The 21,356-nt window shown below is 39.5% G+C and overlaps 1 protein-coding gene across 1 annotated transcript in view; it reads right to left on the bottom strand.

Annotated features, from left to right (window-relative positions):
* UHRF2 (ubiquitin like with PHD and ring finger domains 2) overlaps positions 1-20,342 on the bottom strand; it is a gene marked incomplete in the record, with an annotated part of 1,200,358 nt that extends 1,180,016 nt beyond the window's left edge. Inside the window, 1 exon segment of the mRNA XM_044061084.1 lies at positions 20,028-20,342. Coding sequence (XP_043917019.1) covers positions 20,028-20,180 — 153 coding nt within the window.
* Between the last annotated feature and the right edge of the window lie 1,014 nt (positions 20,343-21,356).

Raw genomic sequence — 21,356 nt, 5'->3', positions numbered from 1 at the left:
CAAATGTTATACATATAAGAACAGTACCAAAAATTCATAAATCTTTTTTTGATCCTATATCCAAAGACAACCAACCACACCTTTACCATTTCCACTACACTCAAAGATTTTATTTCTTTATTGCTCCTTAACATAGCCACCCCTAAACAGTCTTTTGTACCAAACAATGGCAGACTACCTTTCTTCCCCAGAGAAACTGATTTTTTTTCAAAACTAATAGAGCTTATCAAAACATATAATAGCACTCTATCATACCATTTCAATATCATATTAAATCATTTAAGGAACTGAATAAGTAATTTCTCTATTTTCCTAACTTTTGTTATTCCCTCTCTTCACTTTTTATCCAGTACCAACTTATTCGTCAGCAACGGTCTCTCCACTATCCCCCTAAATTTAATTCCCTAAAGCCTGTTTTCCTGCCTTACTTCATCACTCATACTATACGTATTACCCTATGCCATCCCCTTCCAATTCAATTCCAGTCGTATTTTCTACAGCAATATTTTCATCAGCAGAATTTCCAAAGTTATCATACACATTTGAGTCAGTTACATTATTTTCATCAACTTCATCTTTATTATTTTGCTCACAGACAAATCAAAACATCATGCATTTGCTTTTTTGCTGTACCCACCTCTATCAATGGAAACCTTTGCTTGGCGCATTCTGCTAATAAAATGGTGAAATATGAAGGCCACACAAGGTACATATAGTCTGTTAGCTCTTACATGCAAAGATAAAAGTATTTCCTGCTCTTCAGTCTATATATCACTTTCAACAATGTTTTTTTTTTTAAAGTCAGACATAGTAACATAAGGATCTTCAAAATATTTCTCTATACCCTTGATTTAGTAATTCATCTGAAAAAGAAAATACTTAACATCTGTATACTAAAGCCAATTACAATATTTGCAAGGAATATATATATATATATATATATATATATATATATATATATATATATACATACACACATACACACACACACATATATATATACATATATACACACACACGCATAATACATTTTTTTCTATACTTTGTCATAAGTTTAGTACCAAACCTGTAAGTTAAATCCAGAAGTCTCCTTGTTAATTTGCACAATGGAACACATTTGAGACACCAGAAAGCCCAATAATGTCAGCAGACAGACCCACAAAACAACATACCAGTCTACAAAAATATTCTTTTTCACTCAAATCCTTATTAATCATGGAGTACTTTCTCTTCTCACAACTGCTACACAACTCTCTACCACCAGACAGTGCTTCTGCCTGCATTTCACCATTTCCTGCTCAAGGCAGAAGCTAGGGATTGAATGTTAAAGCACCTTGGCTCCCTCTGCTGGGACCACTTCTCCATTATATCACTCCAAGACACAGTGCAATTATCTGCATGTTTCACCAACACCTCATTTTCCGAACTACCCATTTTTTTTTTTGGAAGACTAACCATTCAAAACTTCACCATTCTCTTTCGATAGCTACACTTTCCTCCGCTACTTCACACATATTAAGCTTAGCAATGCATTATTTCTCTGTGACCTCCATGACAGGGAAACATTCATTTCCTTTCACCCTCGGAACAGGAATAAAATAAATAAGAATTTCCCAGTGCCATTTCAAGGTAGTAACATGAAAATGTCATCTCAATACAATAGTTAATAACAATCACATGCAGTAAAGTACAAATCTAACAAACTATCTCATTCTCAAGTGCTGATGAAATTTTATTATGTTCTGATACCAGGATTACTTTAAACAAAAAAAAAGGTAAACATCACCTCTACAGGAATGATATCCTCTACAAAAAGGTAAGGTTAATGTTACAAAATAACGCCGACTACGTGGTGCAGCCTTTGCAACCCATCATTAGTTGCATTCACAGTGAATGGATACAACTGAAGGAAGGATTTCAGACAACTACTGTTTGTGCATAAATACTTTCTTTCCCTTCAAACTGCGACCTCCGGTGACTTTTTGACAACTGGCTGCTGTAAATAGGCTAAGCACCTTTAACTAAGCCAACAGCATATCCAACACAGGCAAAAGCAGAAAAGTTGTAACAAGAGTTTTGTTAAAGTTAATATTTACCATTCAGGACATTCCAGGGGTTTCCCTCTGGAAAAGATAAAATGCACAAACCTCTTCAGACAAAAATGAAGAGGAGTTTCTTAGCAAAGTGTCAGGCCTGTTTAACATATGGTTCATAGGTAGGTACTAGGCTATCGGCCCAAGGGTCTAAGTAAGCCTAGCAAACAAGGTTCCCTAGCTTATGCCACCCAAGAAAGTTATGTTCCTGTGCCCCTGTCAAGCAGAGCCACCAAAGTGATCTCCGGAGTGTATTTCCCATTTCCCATCCACTTAAAAAGATTTTCCTTGGAGAGCTAATGAACTTTGCTTGACATAGATGGGTAGCTTGTTCGAGTATGGGAAGTTTCTGGGACAGGAATCTATCCCTCCAGCATGTCCCGTTTATTGTGGTGACAAGGTTTAGCTCCCTAGAGCGTGTAGCTCAGAGGGATTGGGATTTCTTTAGGTGTAGCATATCCAACAGCTCTGGGTTTGACATAGCTTTATATGTGAGCCAGTGATTACCTTGGAGTAGGCGATATACTACGGAATAAAGTTGTAGTTTTTTTGAGACGGTCAGTGTAGGGCATCTGTTTGAGGCCAGTAATCCTCTGTGTGAGGTACTTCTGTGGCCTTTCAGCTGCTGCAGATGTCACGTGAGGTACACTTCAAAAGGGGCGTTGTACTCTGTGTCTTGAGTGTCGAGTAGACGGGAACAATGACTTTTTCCTAGACGAGAACCCTTTTGTGATGTGGTGTGCCACATAGAAGGATTTCCCCGATTACTGTGGTGATGGTATTATCAAAAGGAGAGACTACTGTCCACCTAGGTCCACAGGTCTTATCACACATTCGGCGTGAAGTAGACTGCCACCTATGTGGTAGTCCATGGGTACAGAGTTTTTACCAAAAGGGATGACAATGCACTTTTTGGCACTGAGCTGGAGGCCATGGCTCTGACACCAGGCATCTGTCCGAGGCTTTTCTGTAGGATGTCCACATCATTTGGGGACTCAACTATGGCTCCTAGTTTGCAGCCATCTGCTAACTTCATTAGCCAAAGGCCTTCTGTGTTAGCATGTACTTCAGGGAAGTAGATACCAAACAGGAGAGGTCCCAGGACTGAACCCTGTTTTACTCCGCTTGTCACTGGTTTGAAGTCAGATTTGAGTCTGCAACTTTTACAGTGTGGGTTCTGTCAGTGAGACAATTGGCAACCCATCTTGTGACAGAGGGATTTATACCCAATTTAGCTGTAATTCCAGAACGGGGGATGATGGCAAAAGCCTTGGCAAGATCAAGATAGGCTGTGTGAACCACCTTACCCTAGTCTACAGCTTTGGTGACTGCCTCAAAGTCGATCAGGTTCAGGAGGCATGATCTGCCTTTCACAAACCTGAACTGGGCAAGGTCCAGAGTTTGGAGGTTACCAATGTGTTTATGAGTTCCATGATGATATGTTCCATGGCCTCACAGACCAGGCTCATCAGGCTAATAGGGCGATAGTACCCAGGATCAGTGGTGGCTCCCCCTTTGTGGAGTGGGATAACTGTTGCAGTGTGCCATTCAGTGGACACAAAGCCTGATGTGAAACTATGGATTGAACATGGTGCTTAGGTGGGGAGCCAGTTCGTTCTGAAGTTCATGTAAAACGCAGCCTGGGATGCTGTCTGGACCCATGGATGCTGTGTTTTTGGCTTTAGATAGTAACTGCGTAGTTGTGCTTTTGCCTGTGTAGTTGTGACTACAGGGACTCATTCTTCCTGTATAGATATGGGCCCTTTTGGGGGGGGGGGGGTTTAAGTTAGCACTGAAACTATCTGCCAGGACAGTGGCAATATCAGTTGGTTCTGTAATTTTCATGCAGTTGTGCTCTAACTCACGCAGAGCAGATCGGGGTGTTGCTGTTGAGATTCCTGACATAGCTATAGAATGCTTTGTGGTTATCCCTAGAAAAATCGGTGGCAATTTTGTTTTCGTAGCTAGCTTTGGAGGACCTTACAAGGGATCTTAGCTTCTTACGGAGGCTGACCAGGGAGCTCCTCCACTCATGGGATTTTACACTCTTTTGCAAGTGTTTCTTCCTTCTGTTGTAGAGTTTATTTATGGCAGGGGACCACCAGATTGGCTTCCATTTTTTGTGGATAGTGTCTTGGTTCTGTTTGGGATAGCACGGTCCATGCATTCGTGTAAGTTCTTAGAGTGCATCTGTGTCGGATTCAGCAGTCAAAACTGCATTGTCCATCTACAAGGGTGTCATGAAATTCACCACTTCTGGGAGCATGAAGTTGGCTTTGGAGAAATTTTTTACCATGATTTCCTTAACGGGGGGGTTGGGGCAGGATGTGGATATCTAGGGAGATTAGCTTACGGTTGGATCTGACCGAGGAGTTGACTTCAGTTGTTGAAGACTGGTCACTCATGTTGGTAATGACTAGGTCTAGGATACTGTTGCCCCTGGTGGGGCTGTGGATAAGTTGATCCAGGGCACTGGAATTTATGAATTCCAGAAAGCTTTAAGTGAAGGTGTTTATACAGGAGTAGTTTTCTCAGTTGATGGCGGGGGTAGTTGAAAAATCGCCCATTATTAGGGTGTTTGGTTGAACCCTAACATTTTCTAGTACATTAAGGAAAGAGGAGTGGAAATCCTGGGAATTGGTGGGGGATGTGTAGCAAGCTACAATTTGGATTGCAGTTCTGCCCAGAGTTAGTTGCACTTGGATAACCTCGGATGCATTATGCTAAGCAACTAGTCTGGAGGTGTGGATATCCTTAATATGGACACACCTCTGCCTTTGGTGTTCCGGTCCAGGTTAGGTGGCCGAAAAGTATGGTACGAGTTATAGCCTGGTAATGCAGGGATGCTCTCTGGAGCCTTGAACCAGGTCTCAGTCACTGCACAGATACAGATGTTCTCCATTTTAAGGAATGCCTCGAGGGAGTGCATTTTGAGATTTAGACTTCTAGCATAGAGTAGCATTACCCTCAGTTTTTGCTTGCCTACTACTGTTACGGTAGTGAGATCTCCTAGAAAAATGTGGACTACATATTTCTGACATAGCTATGATGGAGGTCTGGAAATTCGTGGAATACAAAAAACAATGTGAAACTGGAACAGGTGCACAACAAAAAAAAGGTGAATCACACTGACATGCCTAACAAGGGACACGTGGTAACTTCTTAATTTAGAACTGAACATTAAAAAACGCACTCAAGTGTTATTTACAGGCCGGGGATGTTGAGGGCCAAAATGACAACATGGAGCTGTAAAACATGAGCACAGAGAAAAAAAAAAAAAAAAAGTTACAAAAGAACAGACACTAGGAGAAAAAAATGCAATGGAGAAACATACTAGCAAAATACTGAACACATTTCAAAAATAAAAAAGCCTGTGTTTTTGCCTTACAGCACAAGTCATAAAGGAAAGGGAAACAGGAAATGAGACAGGAGCTTGCAAAGAATCTGTGCAGGAAAACAATGAATATCTCAAAGAGGATGGTTAGAAAATTAATCGGTACAGAAAGAGAAGTTGTACTACTTCTGAGGAGATCAGAAACAAAACAGCAGCACAGGAAAAAGCAGCATTAGTAATTCAATACCACAGTAGAAGTTTACAAAGGAAAACAAGGATGCAAGGAATTGTGAGGAGCCAAATTAAAATATGGAAGACTGCAGTAAATGACAAAGTTTTAGAAAAGAGTGGAAAAAAACTACATAGGCAGACAAGGATTCAAATGTTAGTATATTGTGAAGAAAAACAGTAACCAAGACAAAGAAGGCTGATACAAAAAGAACCGACTTGCCAGCAAAAACCATGAGCACTGTAACTCCTCAGCACCAAGCTAATAAAACATGCATTAATTTCAATCCACTTCGGTTTAGTACAATATTTATTCCAAACATTAAAATACATCATACATCACTGCTAGAGGATGGGAGCAAACATGTTCTAAGCACAAGGAGAGAAAAAAAAATTCACTAGTAACCCATGTTGAAATTAATGGCATTGAAAAGTTAGAAGAATACTCACAAATGGTAAATGAACAAAAAAAAAAAAAATAAATAAATATAGTAATTATGCATGTGCACAAACAGACTGTAGTGCGTGCAGAAACATTTTACACTTGTGCACACACACGTGATTGTGAGTGTTTAAGCAAGCAACAAACCCAAAAATATCTGGCATTATGTACAGTCAGTCTTGAGTGACCTGAAGCCACAGGCCTCCCTAAAATGCTCACCCTGATGGGCACTACAGCATATGGCAATGGCTTCTATGTTTCCTGATATTGTGGTGAGGTGTACTACTTTTTGCTCTGTGCATTTTTGTACATTTTGCAAATAGTTTAGATTAAAAAAGAAATCCATTTTATATACGGTAGCAATCTTGTTTTAAAAGATGTCATACCAATTTTTATTGTAAAACCTTTGAGTACAGAGTTGAAGTGCAAAGCATTTGATTGCAAGACAAAGATAATGGGACTAATGTAAAAGACAAGTGAGGAAAACAAAAACAAAAAAACACAATCACATTAAAATGATGTAAAGTTACCAACGTCCTAGACAACCTCTCTTTTCAGAAGGGATAGTGGTCTGGTTAAGCAACTGCTTATAAATAAGGAGGACTGGGTCCAGCTTAAGACTACACAGGCAGTTATCCAAGGCCTAATGGTGAATGTGGGTACAGCCTAGAATCAAGACTTCCAACTTCCTGTTCTGAAGCTGCTGAAATCTTCTGGGCTGATGCTGGAAGCACACCTGCCCAGGAATCCCCCGGGAGGATTTGTTTTAGCAGAGTAGAGACTAGTATTACTATTTCTAGTACCCCATTGGTTTACGTAACCTGAATTGTCTGCTCCTTGGATGGTAGTCTGCTAGACGGAAGGGAGAATGCAAATACTTACTGAAGGGCAGCCGGAAGACAATATACACACACACACACACACACACACACACACAGTAGCTGTAGTGTAAAGGGAAGGGAATTTCTTGTAGTAAACAGGATCACCACCACATGCCCCATGTTCTTTAGGTATGACCCTTTGTTTCATAGCTTTGTTGACCGATGACTGTTCACAGCCAAATAAATGCACTAACTGTACAGTACAAAGTTTAATGTTAAAAGTAACTTTTTTTTAATTTTATGTTTTTGCAAGTGCATGGGTATGAAATGCACTGGGTTCAGCAACAGTCTGGCCATCCAGACGAGTAGGACTATGAGTTGCTTCTGTAATGCAGGGTTTGATTCCCTCAGCCTTCGTCTACTGTGAGACTCCGACCAAGTCACTTCACGGGACAATGCTCCTAGGCTGCGCCTCAAAAGGGGCACTTACCAGTGGCCTGTCCCAAGATGACACCAACTATGTTGTACATTTACCTTCTGCGTTCCTTGGTTGGAGGGGCTAATCCCTTTACCCTGCCTAGGACCCCATTTGACCACTATAGACTCAGTAGTAAATGGAGGCTAAAGGAAACAAACTCTTGGCTACAAGATGAAACTCACTAGCAAGTAATAGCTTAATCTGTACTGAAACAACAGACAGGAGGTTTCTATTTATGATGTAGAGTAAGATAAAAGCAGAATAAAACATACTGTCATTTGCATTAATTTTACATTGTTTTAAAATTTCTTGTGTCACTTCTTTCTGGTTTCACTGAACAAGCAAGACTTGTTTTTACATTAACACTTACTGTAATGTAACTCAGACATACATGCAGCTGTCATGCAGTCTGGTAGCAAACAGGAATCAACACTTAATGAGGTAGCATAAACTATCACAAAAATACTGCTTTACAAACGTACCTACACACTATCCTATTTAGTACGGGCTTCTGCTGGTCTAAGTATACACATGACAAAACAGGAAATGAAACAATACAGTGGGAAGTTAAGGAGGCTTACATTTTCACTTTCATTAAAACTGCTTACCTTTTTGTTCCTGAATGTTTTACTTCAAAGATTTCAGTGCTTTTACTGTTGTAAAAAAGAACGTGTCACAATTATGATTCCATTTTTTGCCTAACAGACATGTATTAGGTGTTTGGTGCACCCCTTCCTTTTTGGACATTTACATGCTTGACAGCAAACTGTCACAATCTTGAGAAATTGTTTAGCAGAGATAAACTAATATACATTTTGTTAGGATACAGAGTGCTTTATGCAAACGTAGCAGCATTACTATTGCTTTAGTGTACGAACATGTATACACACACACACACACACACACACACACACACACACACACTTACAACAACCTATACATCTGGGTGTAATGAATCCCATGTACCCCTTTTGGAATGTAAACAATTTTTCATTCGTGCATGACTTGTACACACCATCAGCAAACACATACTGCCACATTCTATGAATGTCAGTCTCCTTCAACCATCAAAAACTGTACCCCAAATCCCTACCGCATGCAAGTCTTCTCTGCCCAATCGGAAACTGTACACCAAAACCCTTTTCAAGGTTGGGCTTCGAGCCAGCACTTCCGCACCGTAGAAATCTACTGCCAATCATAAGCGGACCAGAGTTCCGCTATGGTGACCCCTAACCGGGAAAAGCCGAAAGAAGAACTACAGTAGAAAAGAATGGATTTTGAAACAGTACTTTGTTATGTAAGGACTATAGTATACTGCATACTGGGTTGCCAACAGTTGTTGTGAAGACTTGATTTTACAAAGATATGTTAATATATAAACCAATAATATACTACTAAAAACTATTACAACCTGTAACTTCTGAGGGGGGAAAAATACAATTAAAATATCACATCTACAATTAAAATATCACATCTACAATTAAAACACACACTCAAGTCATCCCATTCAAAAGAACGTAAGGAAGAAGCACAAAACCTTAAATCAACAGAAAACGTAAACACACAGTTTTTGACTGCATTACACTAAAATAAACAAGAAACTGAACTTAAAAAAAAACAGAAGAAAAAAAAAAAGGATAAGTGGAATATGGAGTCTGGTTAGCATAACACATGGAAAGTACAGTTATGCAAGTAAACTTACCATAACAGAGGACGTTCAATAGCTGCAGAAACCTAAGCTACAAGAGTTATATCCTGTACAGGATATAACAGCCAGCATACAAAGCTTTAGGGCATCTTCCACACACCCAAACCATTGAACATAGAGCCGAGCTACAGATTTGGGTGCCAAACTCTTTAGAGCTTCCATGCCCGCTGAGAGCCTTGCCTTGAAAGGTCATGGTTAGGAACAAAAATACACACATCAACACCCTTCCATAAAAAAACACAAGGGGAATGCAGGGAGAAAGCAGCTACTACAGCAATAATCACCAATCTACTATTGCAGTAAGTTTACTTACACAACTGTACTATGTTCATCATACTGATCACAGATGCAGTTACCTAAACTACATGACTAGATTAGCATAGCTTATAACTGGGAGGTGGAAGCAGAAAGGCCCAGAAGACCCTGAAGAAAGTCCCTTCTTACCTTCACAAGAAGTGAACAAACTAATTGGAAGTTCTGAAAGATTTTGCTCTGTCAATATAGTATCGGAGTTGTCTGTGGACATCCAAGGTACGAGTATGATTTCTCCCTGACTTCTGGGTTCAGGGAAGAAGAAAGAGTGATAGTTTGGCTTAAAAGTAAAACTTGGATACCACTTTAGGCATAAAACAATGGATTAGTTTTCAAGAAATCTTGTCTCTGCGGAAAATACAATAAGGCTGACTCGACCATAAGAGCTTGCAACTCAGACTTTTCTTGCAGAGTTCACAGCAAATCATAAAACCATTTTCCATAATAATTACCTCAAGTCAGTCATATGAGCTGGTTCAAATGGAGCAGGTTAGATTCTCTAACTCAAAACCTAGATCCCAAGGAGGGTCCACTGGCTCCTGAAGGTCTCTTATGCCAAAATGTTTTTTTTTAAGTGGGGTTTGCAGGAGCATGCCTTGAAAGGGGGATCCATGGGCAGACATGCTAAAATGGTGAACAAATGAAACTTGACAGAGGAGTAGGACAGGCCACAGGAAAGTAACTCCCACAAAATACTGTAAAAAAAAAAAAAAAAAAAAAAAAAAAACAGAGAGGCATCTGCCCTGAAAGGGTGCGGATTATGTTTTTGGCACCAAAAAGCAAACCTTTTCCAGTTGCTTGTATATGATTTTCCAATAGCAGGCTTTCTTGCATCCCATCAGTAAGACTATGACTAAAAGATACTACGACCCTATCACCCAGGCAGTCAGGTGACGTTTAGGGTCAGGGTAAATCAAACACCTCAGCTCTTCTGCGAGTACACTCAGTCTGTGAAAAAAAGCTTGTGACAATTGCCCCTGGACAATTCCAAACAGAAGAACCACTGTTGTCTGGGCCAGAAGGGAGTCACCACAACCATCTTGGAGGATTTCTTCTGAATCTTCAGAAGTGCCCTGGATATTTGTGTAAAGACACACAGGAAGATTGGAAAGAAAATAAAGAGCATCAGTCTTCCAAGCCTTTCTGCATGGAGTTCTGGTACATAATTTGGACAAGCGAGTAGCTCCTCTCTCAAGATCTACTCAAGACACCCCCTTCAGATGGATCAAATCTCAGAAGACCCCCACATCTAGTTTCCATTTGTGACGGCCTGCTTTGTTCTGCTCAGCCTACCTGCAACATAATTTTGCTCAGACAGAAAGAAGGTAGCTTGTAGAAAGTTTGTGCTGTAAAGCTATATCCCATGCCAATATGGTTAGTCTGCATGGGGTATGATCTGGTTTCCCCCTGGCTTATGTACCACTTCATCTAGGTATGGTATGATCCCGGGGACCACGGGCAATTCTGACCATCAAGTGCCCCGATAAGGGAAAGCATCTTTTTCTGTATTTATGTGCATGCATCTGTCAGTTCTCAGATACCCAGTACTCCTACACCCAGTGATACTGCTCCCCCAAGCCAAGTCCAAGGTATCTGATGACTGACTGCTTTGCAACAGAAGGGAGAAGGGAAAGACCTAGATTCAGCAGTACTTTACACCCCCATGTGATAACAGATCCCATAACTGGAATCTGAAAAGATAATGGGTGTTGGGTGCTGGGACCAAAGAGACTTCAGACACCACTACATCTATCTTATATGGAGTCTTGCCACTGGTATTATTAGAATCCTGGATGCCATGAGACCCAATCTCCTGAGGAGTTCCCTCACAGTGACCAAAGTCTGACGAAAAATCCCAGAAATAGATACCCAGGACACAAGCCTGTGTGGAGTCAAAAAGACACTTATGACTGGTCTCTTGAAATCCCAACATGCATAGGAAGCTTCTCACCCAAGTGAGAGAGATTCCTCACTTCCAGAAAGACTCTTCAAAGATGAGAAAGTCTTCCAAATATGGAAAAATATGGACACCCTGTAGCCTACAATGTGCTACAACTGAAACTAGCCACTTTGTGAACAAGCCTGGAGCAGTGGACAGTCCAAAGTGTAAGGCAAAGAACTTAAAAGTGAACCAGATAAATAAAACCTTAAGAAAAAAGTTTGAAATCGGAATGAACAAGACGGTGAGAAGCAACTTAGAAATTGAAGGTTACCAAAAATTTGGATGAAGAAGGGTAATAAGTTGTGAAGTAAAAAGCATTTTGAACTTGGGCACCATTGCATACTCATTTATGAAAGGTCCGGAATTATATAGCCTAGCATTTTCTGACACAAAACATTGCTGAATTAACACCTTTCCCTAACTGGGAAGAACTGTTTCTACTATCCCCCCCAAGATAGCAGGTACTGTAGGACAGGAGGGAACAGAGGGATCTGGTCTGGTGGATGTCAATTTCCTGAAGGCAAGAAGTTCTTCCCTCTGCAATCCTGCTGAATCAATCTAATGTCAGAGAGAGAAATGGAGATTCATTTCCTGGCAGGGGTAAAAGTCCCTCACATTGTCATTCTGTCTTACTGGACTGTCATTTATTCTTGAGGCTATGCTTTCTTTCTGGAACGTCCCTCCCATTGTTTTTTAAACATTAGCTCACAAACAATTTTCTGAGACTCTTAATTTTGTTTCTTGCCAAAACTGGCTGAGGGAGCAAAAAAATCCCTTGGAAAATTTGGAGGAGGGGGCTGAAAAATGTGAGTGATTCCCTATATCAGCTTATCCATCGCATCACATTTTTTCATGACCTCGAACTAAATCTCCGTTCCAAAATTTAAAATCTCACTTCTGGGAGTTTGAGAATGCAGCTGGGCAAATTTCCTCAACATTGTACCAGTGGCAGCAGCCCCAGATGATCTAGAGAGTCATAAACACACTTTTAAGAATGAGTAATGACTTCAGAAATTGAAGAAGCTAAAATGGAGACTTCATAGCATGGAACTGCAGATAAAACATTCCCTCATACTTTCACAATTAAAATAAAACTTAAATGAGACAGACAACTCAAAATTCTAGAAAATGAAGTTCTTCACCCCAAAACTTATTGTCTTGCCAGCCTTGTCAAAATGGGAGAACTATAATTAATAAAATGTCTGACATCAGCTGGATTAACTAAAACTATACTTGCTGGGTCAGTTTTGGGAGGAGTGTAAAATAATTTTAAAGACCAAGGAGCTTTGTGCATTCTATCTGCTTTCTTAGGTGCAGCAGGCTGGCTATCAGGGAAACTACAGGCCATGACATACACATCTTCCAATGCCAAGAGCGATGCGGTTCTGGGAATTTCATAACACTGCACATTTCCTAACGGACTGAGAATGTCAGTGTTCTCTCGTGGAAGTCATTTTACTCATTCTGGAAATAATATTAGAGAAAGAGTATGCTCTTGGCCAAAAAGGAGAAGAGTTATTTTAGTGTCGATTCAGCATTGTGCATGCAACCACATTTGACATTTTGCCATTCAGTGATAGCGTATTTCATCTACTGCCTACATATCTCTGCAGACACACGTCAAAAACATGCATAATACAGTAGAAATTCAACCCCACTCATGGAAGAGGTCAGAAAGTTTGGAGATAAAATGCTATTATTTATTTATTATTATTTATTTTACATTTATTTTACATTTGTTGACCGGGCTAGTCTAACTGGATACATGTCCATTTTCAGTAGAGGCCCGGGGAGAAAAGCTCCAGACAAAACATTATACGCAATAAAGATTAATATTGGAATTACATTAGCAATTTTAAACATTGAAAATTAGAGTATGGAGAGAAAAAAATAAATTGATCAAGCAAGGAAAAAGAAATAGTAATAATGTGTTTTTTTTTTTGAGGATGAGACTACTCATTAGTAATATTTGGGGTAGTTAGTTAGAAGGAATGATATGCTTGTAAATATTAAAATTATATGCAAACCTTTTACTTAAAAAGGTAAGCAATTTTTATTAATTTTGTTTATTGCATCATACAAAATAGCCATAATCCACTCCTGTGTGGAAGTGAAATGCTGGATTAACAAACTGATCACAAAGTAGTTTATCCGTGGATGACTTAGTAAACTTTGTTGCCCCATAATCAAATCTCACCAGTCATGGGTAGACAGGCAATTGCAACTTCCAGTCCTAGATTACTACTAAAAACTTAAGAATTAGCTACAGTTTTCATTGACGCACGTTTAGGATTTGATCCCTACCTCATCTTGCACTATAAGATGTGCACACAAGATCCCCTCACCAAACACGATTATTAAATCACACAAACATTTGATATACTTTCATAGCATGCATAAACATACACAACTGCTGATATAACTCATAGAAAACATCAGTACAAATGCTATACAAGTAGCAAATTTACACCTGTAAAGGGTAAACTGCTCCCTTACAAGGCTCACAAGGGGTAGAAGTTAAGACACAATACACAGCTGAAACTGGAAAATCACCTCAAGCACTTGTACAAAATAATGAAGCCTAGAAGGCTTATACAGAGCTACAAGTAACAGGTAGTACACTCCAGTAGAGAATATATTTGTACATATAGTGAGGAACAGGAATCTTCTGCACTTGATCTCTACGCTTCTCGCCTCACAATGCAGCCTTTGCTGCAGTGTCACCATCTTCTTTATTAATTATGTTCAGTCTGTATTGTTCCATGTCAAAACGCGTTCCTTTGCTGCAGTAATCACCACCTTTTAACAACCATGTACATGTAATAGATTACAGCAACATTAGCTTCTCTGACATGTCCATAACCTTAGCTGTGTGGAAAGGAGCGGTATTTTATTTTAAGGCACAACACTGGTTATTTTCAGGCTTGTGTGTTCATTACTGCTGTGCATAACTTAGTCCATTTAAGTAGCTTAAGTCTGTTGAATTGCAGTACAACCTCCTATTTTACTTACTAAGCAAACAAACTGCCTTTTATTTTAAATTTACTTATTAAAACAGATATTGGCTGGTCCAAGGACCCTCTTCAGTTCCAAACCAGGCCAAAGGTACAATACAGGATTACAAGCAATGTACATTTTACTAAATTTAAAAATCAGACAATTCCACAAATCGAGAACTTGAAAGGAATCAAACTGTACAGGCTCAATTCTACTATCAGACTATTCTGTAACCAATGCTTCCTGAAGAGGCTCCCAATTTTTAGAAAGCTGGAAACAGACATTACCGAAGAGGTTTCACTTACACTTACTAATCTGCTTAACTATAACTCACCTGTAGTCTAAACAAAAAGCAAGGGGGGGGGGGGGGGGGAATCAACCATTTACCTTCCAACACCAACATCCATAAACAGTTGATAAGGAACCATACAACATATTTGTAATGAGGAAAAAAAAAAAAAGGTTAGCACTTGTTTTTGAACATAGGAAAGGTTTGTGCACTCTAATTTTTATAGTAACTAGCTTCATACATCTAGAACCATCCTGCAAAATGCCCTCCCACACAAGTGAGCCAAATAAGGCATTTACAAAGAGAAAACTCTGATCTAAAGACACAATATAACAATGCTTATTTTTAATCACTGTACTACTACAGGTGCTCCAAGTGCCCTCTGTAGTACCTTGGATTGGAGATGTGGGGTTATGGTGTTGGCATTTGTTTAACGAGAGCTGGTACAGGCTAAAAGTTATTTTATAAATTAACAAACAAAACAAAATCAATGTAGGAGCCTCTTGGAAATGTAAGATGTATGCATGTTACTTTAAAGTAAAAACTGCAGTGCTTTGAACTACACAAAGAATTACTAAATAAATATCCATGTACTTAAGAACAAGAGAGTTGCTATACACTTAGCCCACCAATGACATGATGAAGCCACTAAAAAAGAAAGAACAGCAGGTATACCACACAGTTTTCACACTACAGACATTTGTCATTAATGACAAGCATGTGGCTTCAACCCCCCACTACAGGGACATGAAAGACCTGTAAAAACCGTACCAGGAAAAAAGATTAGCAACGAATCAAGGAAACAGCCTTAAAAAGCATAGCAATGAGACCTACAGTTACACGGCTGAAGCAGAGACAGAAATCATGCTTAGTTGAACCAATGCTTTTCCTTATTTTGTGTCAAAAGGATGGACATTTAGAGTAATCTCTATAGGTCACATATGCTGCTATGCAAACATTGACTGTTGCTAGCAAATTATCTGCAAGTCTCTGAAATAAAGCTAATTCAAGCACCAATATCACCCCACCCCTACTTCCCCAAAAACAAAATCAGCATTTCCCAGTTCAACAAATCAGCCTGCAAAAACAAAATAGTATAAAGTCCTACTAGCATTTTATCATAAATACTTTACTTCCCCCATCTTTGTTATACAGACCAGTAAAGTGCATGAAATGGTCACTGCCTGTCCACTGCACTTGTTCGATTAATAAACAATTATCCAAAATGTGACAAACACGACAATGAAGCCATTCTGACTTGTGGAGGGGGGGGGGGGTGCACGGATTAACTTCCAATGCTAAAGCAAACATTTAAAATTAGACTGACATCATGGAATCATTCCACATTAGAAAAATAAATAAAACTAACCAGAATAGTTATTTTGTTACAAGAACACTTCGGCAATATTTTACTGTAGTAACCCTCAGATGCGCAGTAGTAAGGCCCGCAAAAACCACAGCTACCACCCAGCACCAGGTGACATGTATGAAAAACAGATGAATACTTATGTTGATGTTTTCTTCATTTGCATTTATATTCAGCCGGCATTCTGAGCAAACGGCATACAGATCCTGCAAACTTGTTAGAATACCAAGAAATAACAGTTGTTGTGATTAAATAGTTCTCTTTAATAACGATGATGCAAAGGTGCACACCCTGCTATAAGGAAATACATTTTAAAAATGAAATGAAAGGGAAATGAAAATGTATACAACTTGTAGTAACTGTAAACCTGTACCGACCCACTGATGGATACGTAGCACATCAATATTAAAAGAGAAGATCATTTCATCTAAGAACAATGGTTATTTCTTTTGAGGTATAAGTAAAGCAGGATCTGTAAACTGCATGAACAGTAGAAAGAAAGAAGTCTACTCTCCAAACTGCACTAAACGGTAGCAAACTGAAATGTCGGCTTACAGCAACCATTACAGGTGCATCAAGCATGCATGCATGGAAACCGGTCCTCATGGAACAGTAAATCTATACTTTATTCACTGTAGTGTGATCTCGGAGTTGGTATATTTAATTTAGGCATGTGGGGGGGGGTTCTCAGCCCCCCCCTGCAAAAACAGGAAAAAAGTTATTCTTGCAAAAGAACACGACTCTGGCTGCTGTGTTGTGGGCGGGGTTCTTCAACATGCAGCATCTGTAATAAAGAGAACAGTATTTCATCTGAGAAAAATGGCTATTTCTTTCCATTATGACAAGTCTCGCAGGATCTGTATACTCCATTTCAGAATCATTCAACTCACATACACAGGGGGTATTTTCCACATATGTCAAACAATAAGCAATGTATGCACGAGGTCACTGGCAAATCTGCATGGCATGTCAATCACACATTATTTCCACAAGACCTCATGCCCATTTGGCATGTGAATCAGACCACACACACCTCTGCACTAAACGACAAGGGGTTCTACAGTAAAACATTACCGAAACTTCTACAAAAACACAAAAGTCAAACTCCAGTCATACCTGGGTCAAAGTACTGATTCAAACATGCAACACAATATAACACAGCCTCAATTAAAAAAAAAAAAAAACCCCGCTAGCACATGTTAAATGCAAACGAAGACAAGCACAAGCCTGTTTTGACATCCCAGTCTCCACTACTCCCGATTCCAAGGAACTTAATGAAGCTAATGATGTTCCACAAACAAAGAAAAACTAATGGAGTACTGCAAAATGTCCCACTACAGTTATGCTCAAGAGTCCTCCTCAATACTATGTCACAGATGGAAAAAAGTGTGGAAACAAAAGTATAACAGCAACAATCAAAGCTACTCTGACATAAAAAAAGGTGTCAGTCTAACATAGTGTACTTCTTGCCTCCCTTCAAAGACATCATATATTCCCATTCAGGCAGTTTTTATTGCCAAGGTCCAAAACAACAAACCTGAAAAATCAGCTCTGCTACAACTGGCCTCATGCAACTCAAACAACACCACAGAATATCATATTGTATTTAAACACAAAATACACAATGATATACGTTTATGAGCCACCCAACACTGTTCGCTTAACAGATCACCAAATGCAGGCATACTAAAATAGCAAGTAACCTGGCCACATCTTTTCAATTATCACCTCAATTACAGACAGACAATGTCCAATATAAAAACAAGGACTAGAATCCTTGCTACAAGACATACAATTATGAGGTAGAAAATAATTGTACAGAATTAAGTGAATTTAGATACAAAATATGCTAGATAAGATGTCAAATTCCTGAACACACATTTACAGGATGAAGCACATGCACGTCTTCCACAGCTGTTAGGACTGGTGAAAGTCCTGCCGGATCTGAAAACTGCTTCCCCATACCCATCAAGACCACTTAAGATAAAAATCATGGCTTATATTATTGCAGATTACTGACAGTATCTCATCTGCTATGCCAGGTCACTGTATATTCCACAATGTTCAGACACATTCAAACAGCTCTTTCAAGCTGTTAATATGAAATTCAATTGGAATACATGTTCAGGAAATTAACTATGAAGGCAGGTTATTTAAGTGGACACTTTGGGGAAAGCAAAGATGCAAGTGGGAAGACAGATGTGACATCCTTACTGAAGCAATTAGCAATCAAAGACCCCTAGAAGAGTGGACTCATCCATCCCCCTACCACATGTGGGAAAGTAGTAGAAGCAAATCAGACCAGAAAGGATTACGCTAGGACTGATAAGCTCTGTTACATTGCCCTGAACTTCTTATAATAAGACAAAAACACTAGATAAAAACAAAACTGTGCACCTTCCTCCCCGTACACTATATTACTTAAATGTGAATTTTAGATGGCATGGACTAAAAAAAGGACTTTGTAATTTTTCCAAATACCAGCACCCACTAAAAAAATATACAAGATACTCAGCAAAAGTGTAATCTACCAAGCACAAAACCTCACCCACTTACAAGCAGCGACCGCCATCAACACCACTTGCCATTTATCAGTACTTCTTGACAAGAGAAACTCCAAACTAACCACAGCCTACTTTTAGCAAAGGAACATAAAGATATTATCTTTAGGTGTGGAGGTTATCTTCTTTACTATAAGTTTTAAGACATCATCAGTTTTCTTCAAAAAGAAAAATGCAGTACCCACTAACTGCTGGCATTGAAAATTCATGATCTGTCTGTAATTACCAAGACAAAGCTTCCAAATGTTAAATCAACCTATGTGAAGATCTGTGAAAAACTCTATTCCTGACTTCAACAGGAGAAATGTAAAATTAAACAGAACTCTGGTGTTACTCCTCAAACTGCTCCAAGTCGCACAACACCAAGATTCCTATTATAACCTGGAGAGGGGCAGCCAGCTTTTATATTCACACACAGCAACCTACTTCCCATCACAACTGTCAAGTAGTGAAGTGGGAAAGCTGTTAACATAGTACTAGTACAGCAACATGATAACCTACTGCAACACAGAAAAACATTACCAGCCTGACATGGAAAAAGGAACTGGCAAACAGTCCGAAAATCAATAAACAGAGAGTTTGTAGGTGGGCTTTTCCTTTGTGATACTGCAATTTTCAAAAGTAAGCAAACCCTCTCACAAACTTGCAATTGAAACGTCTCTAAGCAAACCCTCTCACAAACTTCAAACTGAAATGTCTCATCCTGTAATGGCTTAAACAAACCCCAATTCAGACAGAAACTACAGCATAGGAGAAAAAAAAAAACAAAATCCATACATTGACACTCCAGGCACAAAGAAAGGAAAGTTGAAAATGACACACAGATTCAGTATCATATTTTTATAGTTAAGTCTGTTTAGGATTCCTAACCCGGAAACTTCACTAACCTGTATGAATTCCAAACAGCCATGGAGAAGGAAACAATTCCTCTTTCCCTGAACAAATGTTGCACAATCAACATGCAAGACACAAAGCAATGTACAAAACAGAGTCTCTGCAACCTACCCTCATGATCACACCCCCACACACCTCTAAGGTCACAGCTGTATCCATCAACACACGACAAACCCTTAGCCTTTTATTTCGCAATGCCAATGCATCCTTAAAAGCAGAACACGTGTCGGCGGGAGGAGACTGCTATTGCTCTCCTGTGATGTTGTGGTAGTGCTTCTGAGTTTCAGTTTACAATCAGAAGCAAAACCAGGGCCCATCGCTACATAATAATGCTGCCAAACATAGCCGAAGTAACCCCATCTCCCCCCTAACATACACAAAACCTTGATGCTGCAACAGTATTTCCCCCTTGTACTAGAGCATTCCATCACCCTCCTCCCCCTCCTAATCTGACAAGTCTTAGCGATCACAAAAACAAAACAGGAAATGGTGGTCAACACTGTTGCGATTTGAAATGAAAAACAACTACAAACAGCTCGCTTCTTTGTTATGCATGCCATACCTGTTTCCCTCTGTAAAACAGCCTTTGTTTATCCGGGCTCACATTGAAAGTCTCCTCGATTTTCAGCCTCAGTGCTTCAATCTTGGTTAGTCTGGATAGGTCGTCTATAGTCCTGGTTTCCTGGCCATCTATGGTCCGAACCTGGATCCACATTTTACCTCACTTCAAACTGCTGCTATAAGGCAGCCAGCAGTAGTCTAATCCAGAGTACCACCTCCTGACAACCACAGAATTCAACACAAACCTACTTAGAAGCCATAGGACCGCTGCAGGGAGTGTTTACTAGCACCAGTTCTCACATGGGGATCACGGCGCCAAGCAAAATCTCGCGTAAGAAAAGCTGTCCACATTCTCATTTTAAAGGCGCAGGGGCACAATAGCTCATACTTGGTAACTGGAGCACATGTGTTGTTAAATATACAATTAACTACCCGTTTAGTAGAAAAAGAGGATCTGAAACAATGCAGCATGCTGTCATGTAACTTTAGCCTGGAGTTACTGACCATAAGCAGTAGCAGTACAATACATGTTCTTTAAGCTAAACTTGGAAGTATTTTCCACTGTTCGTTTCACAACCATTCACGACTTATGCAGATCAGATTTATTCTCATGGCAGCATCGATGCTTTATTGTTGCCCATAACTAGGTTTGCCACCTTTTCAAATGCCCAAAGTGGGACAATTGTGGTACAAACATCAGATTTTGCAGGCCAAAATATACCTATGGCCAGTACAAAGGACAAAACTTCACTTTTTTGCCTAAATAAAAGCTTATTCTTGTAGCATTTTAGTTGCTTATTCTGTTTGTTATAACAGTTAGGTGTTTCAGATACAGAATAACTGTTTTATGCATCTAGTACATAAAATAGAGGAAATAATTTTGTCCTAAAATTTCAGGACATTTGCCATTTTTACAATTTTTTGGCAGGACACAACTGCCCAAAGGGACTGTCCCTCACAAAGTGGGACAGGTGGTAACCCTACCCATAACTGTAACCCAACGTTTTCATGGTAGGAGTACATATATGCATTTGTTAACAGAACAGGTGCTCTGAAAAGGTGAGGAATATCCTGGGAGTAACTTGTATCATATACATATGCTGCACAAATTTTAAGTCTTACTTCAAACGTTTGAGATTTTTTTTTGGTGGTGGTGGGGGGGGGGGGTTGCAGGTTTGCAGGTTATACTTGTGACGGTTTTGAATTCTTCAAACCTCTCTTATTTCCCCATATTTTGATTGTAGGCTATAATAAATTATGGAACTCCCTCCCACCCTCAGTTACCTCTGCAGCTTCTGCCACCCACTTCAAATCTTTACTAAAAGCACAC

This window comes from Protopterus annectens, chromosome 2.part0 (assembly GCF_019279795.1).
Source record: "Protopterus annectens isolate FY-2018-M chromosome 2.part0, PAN1.0, whole genome shotgun sequence".
Classification (NCBI taxonomy): Eukaryota; Metazoa; Chordata; order Ceratodontiformes; family Protopteridae; genus Protopterus; species Protopterus annectens.
The sequence above is the reverse complement of the archived record's forward strand: the minus strand, read 5'-3'. Positions and strand labels throughout refer to the sequence as shown.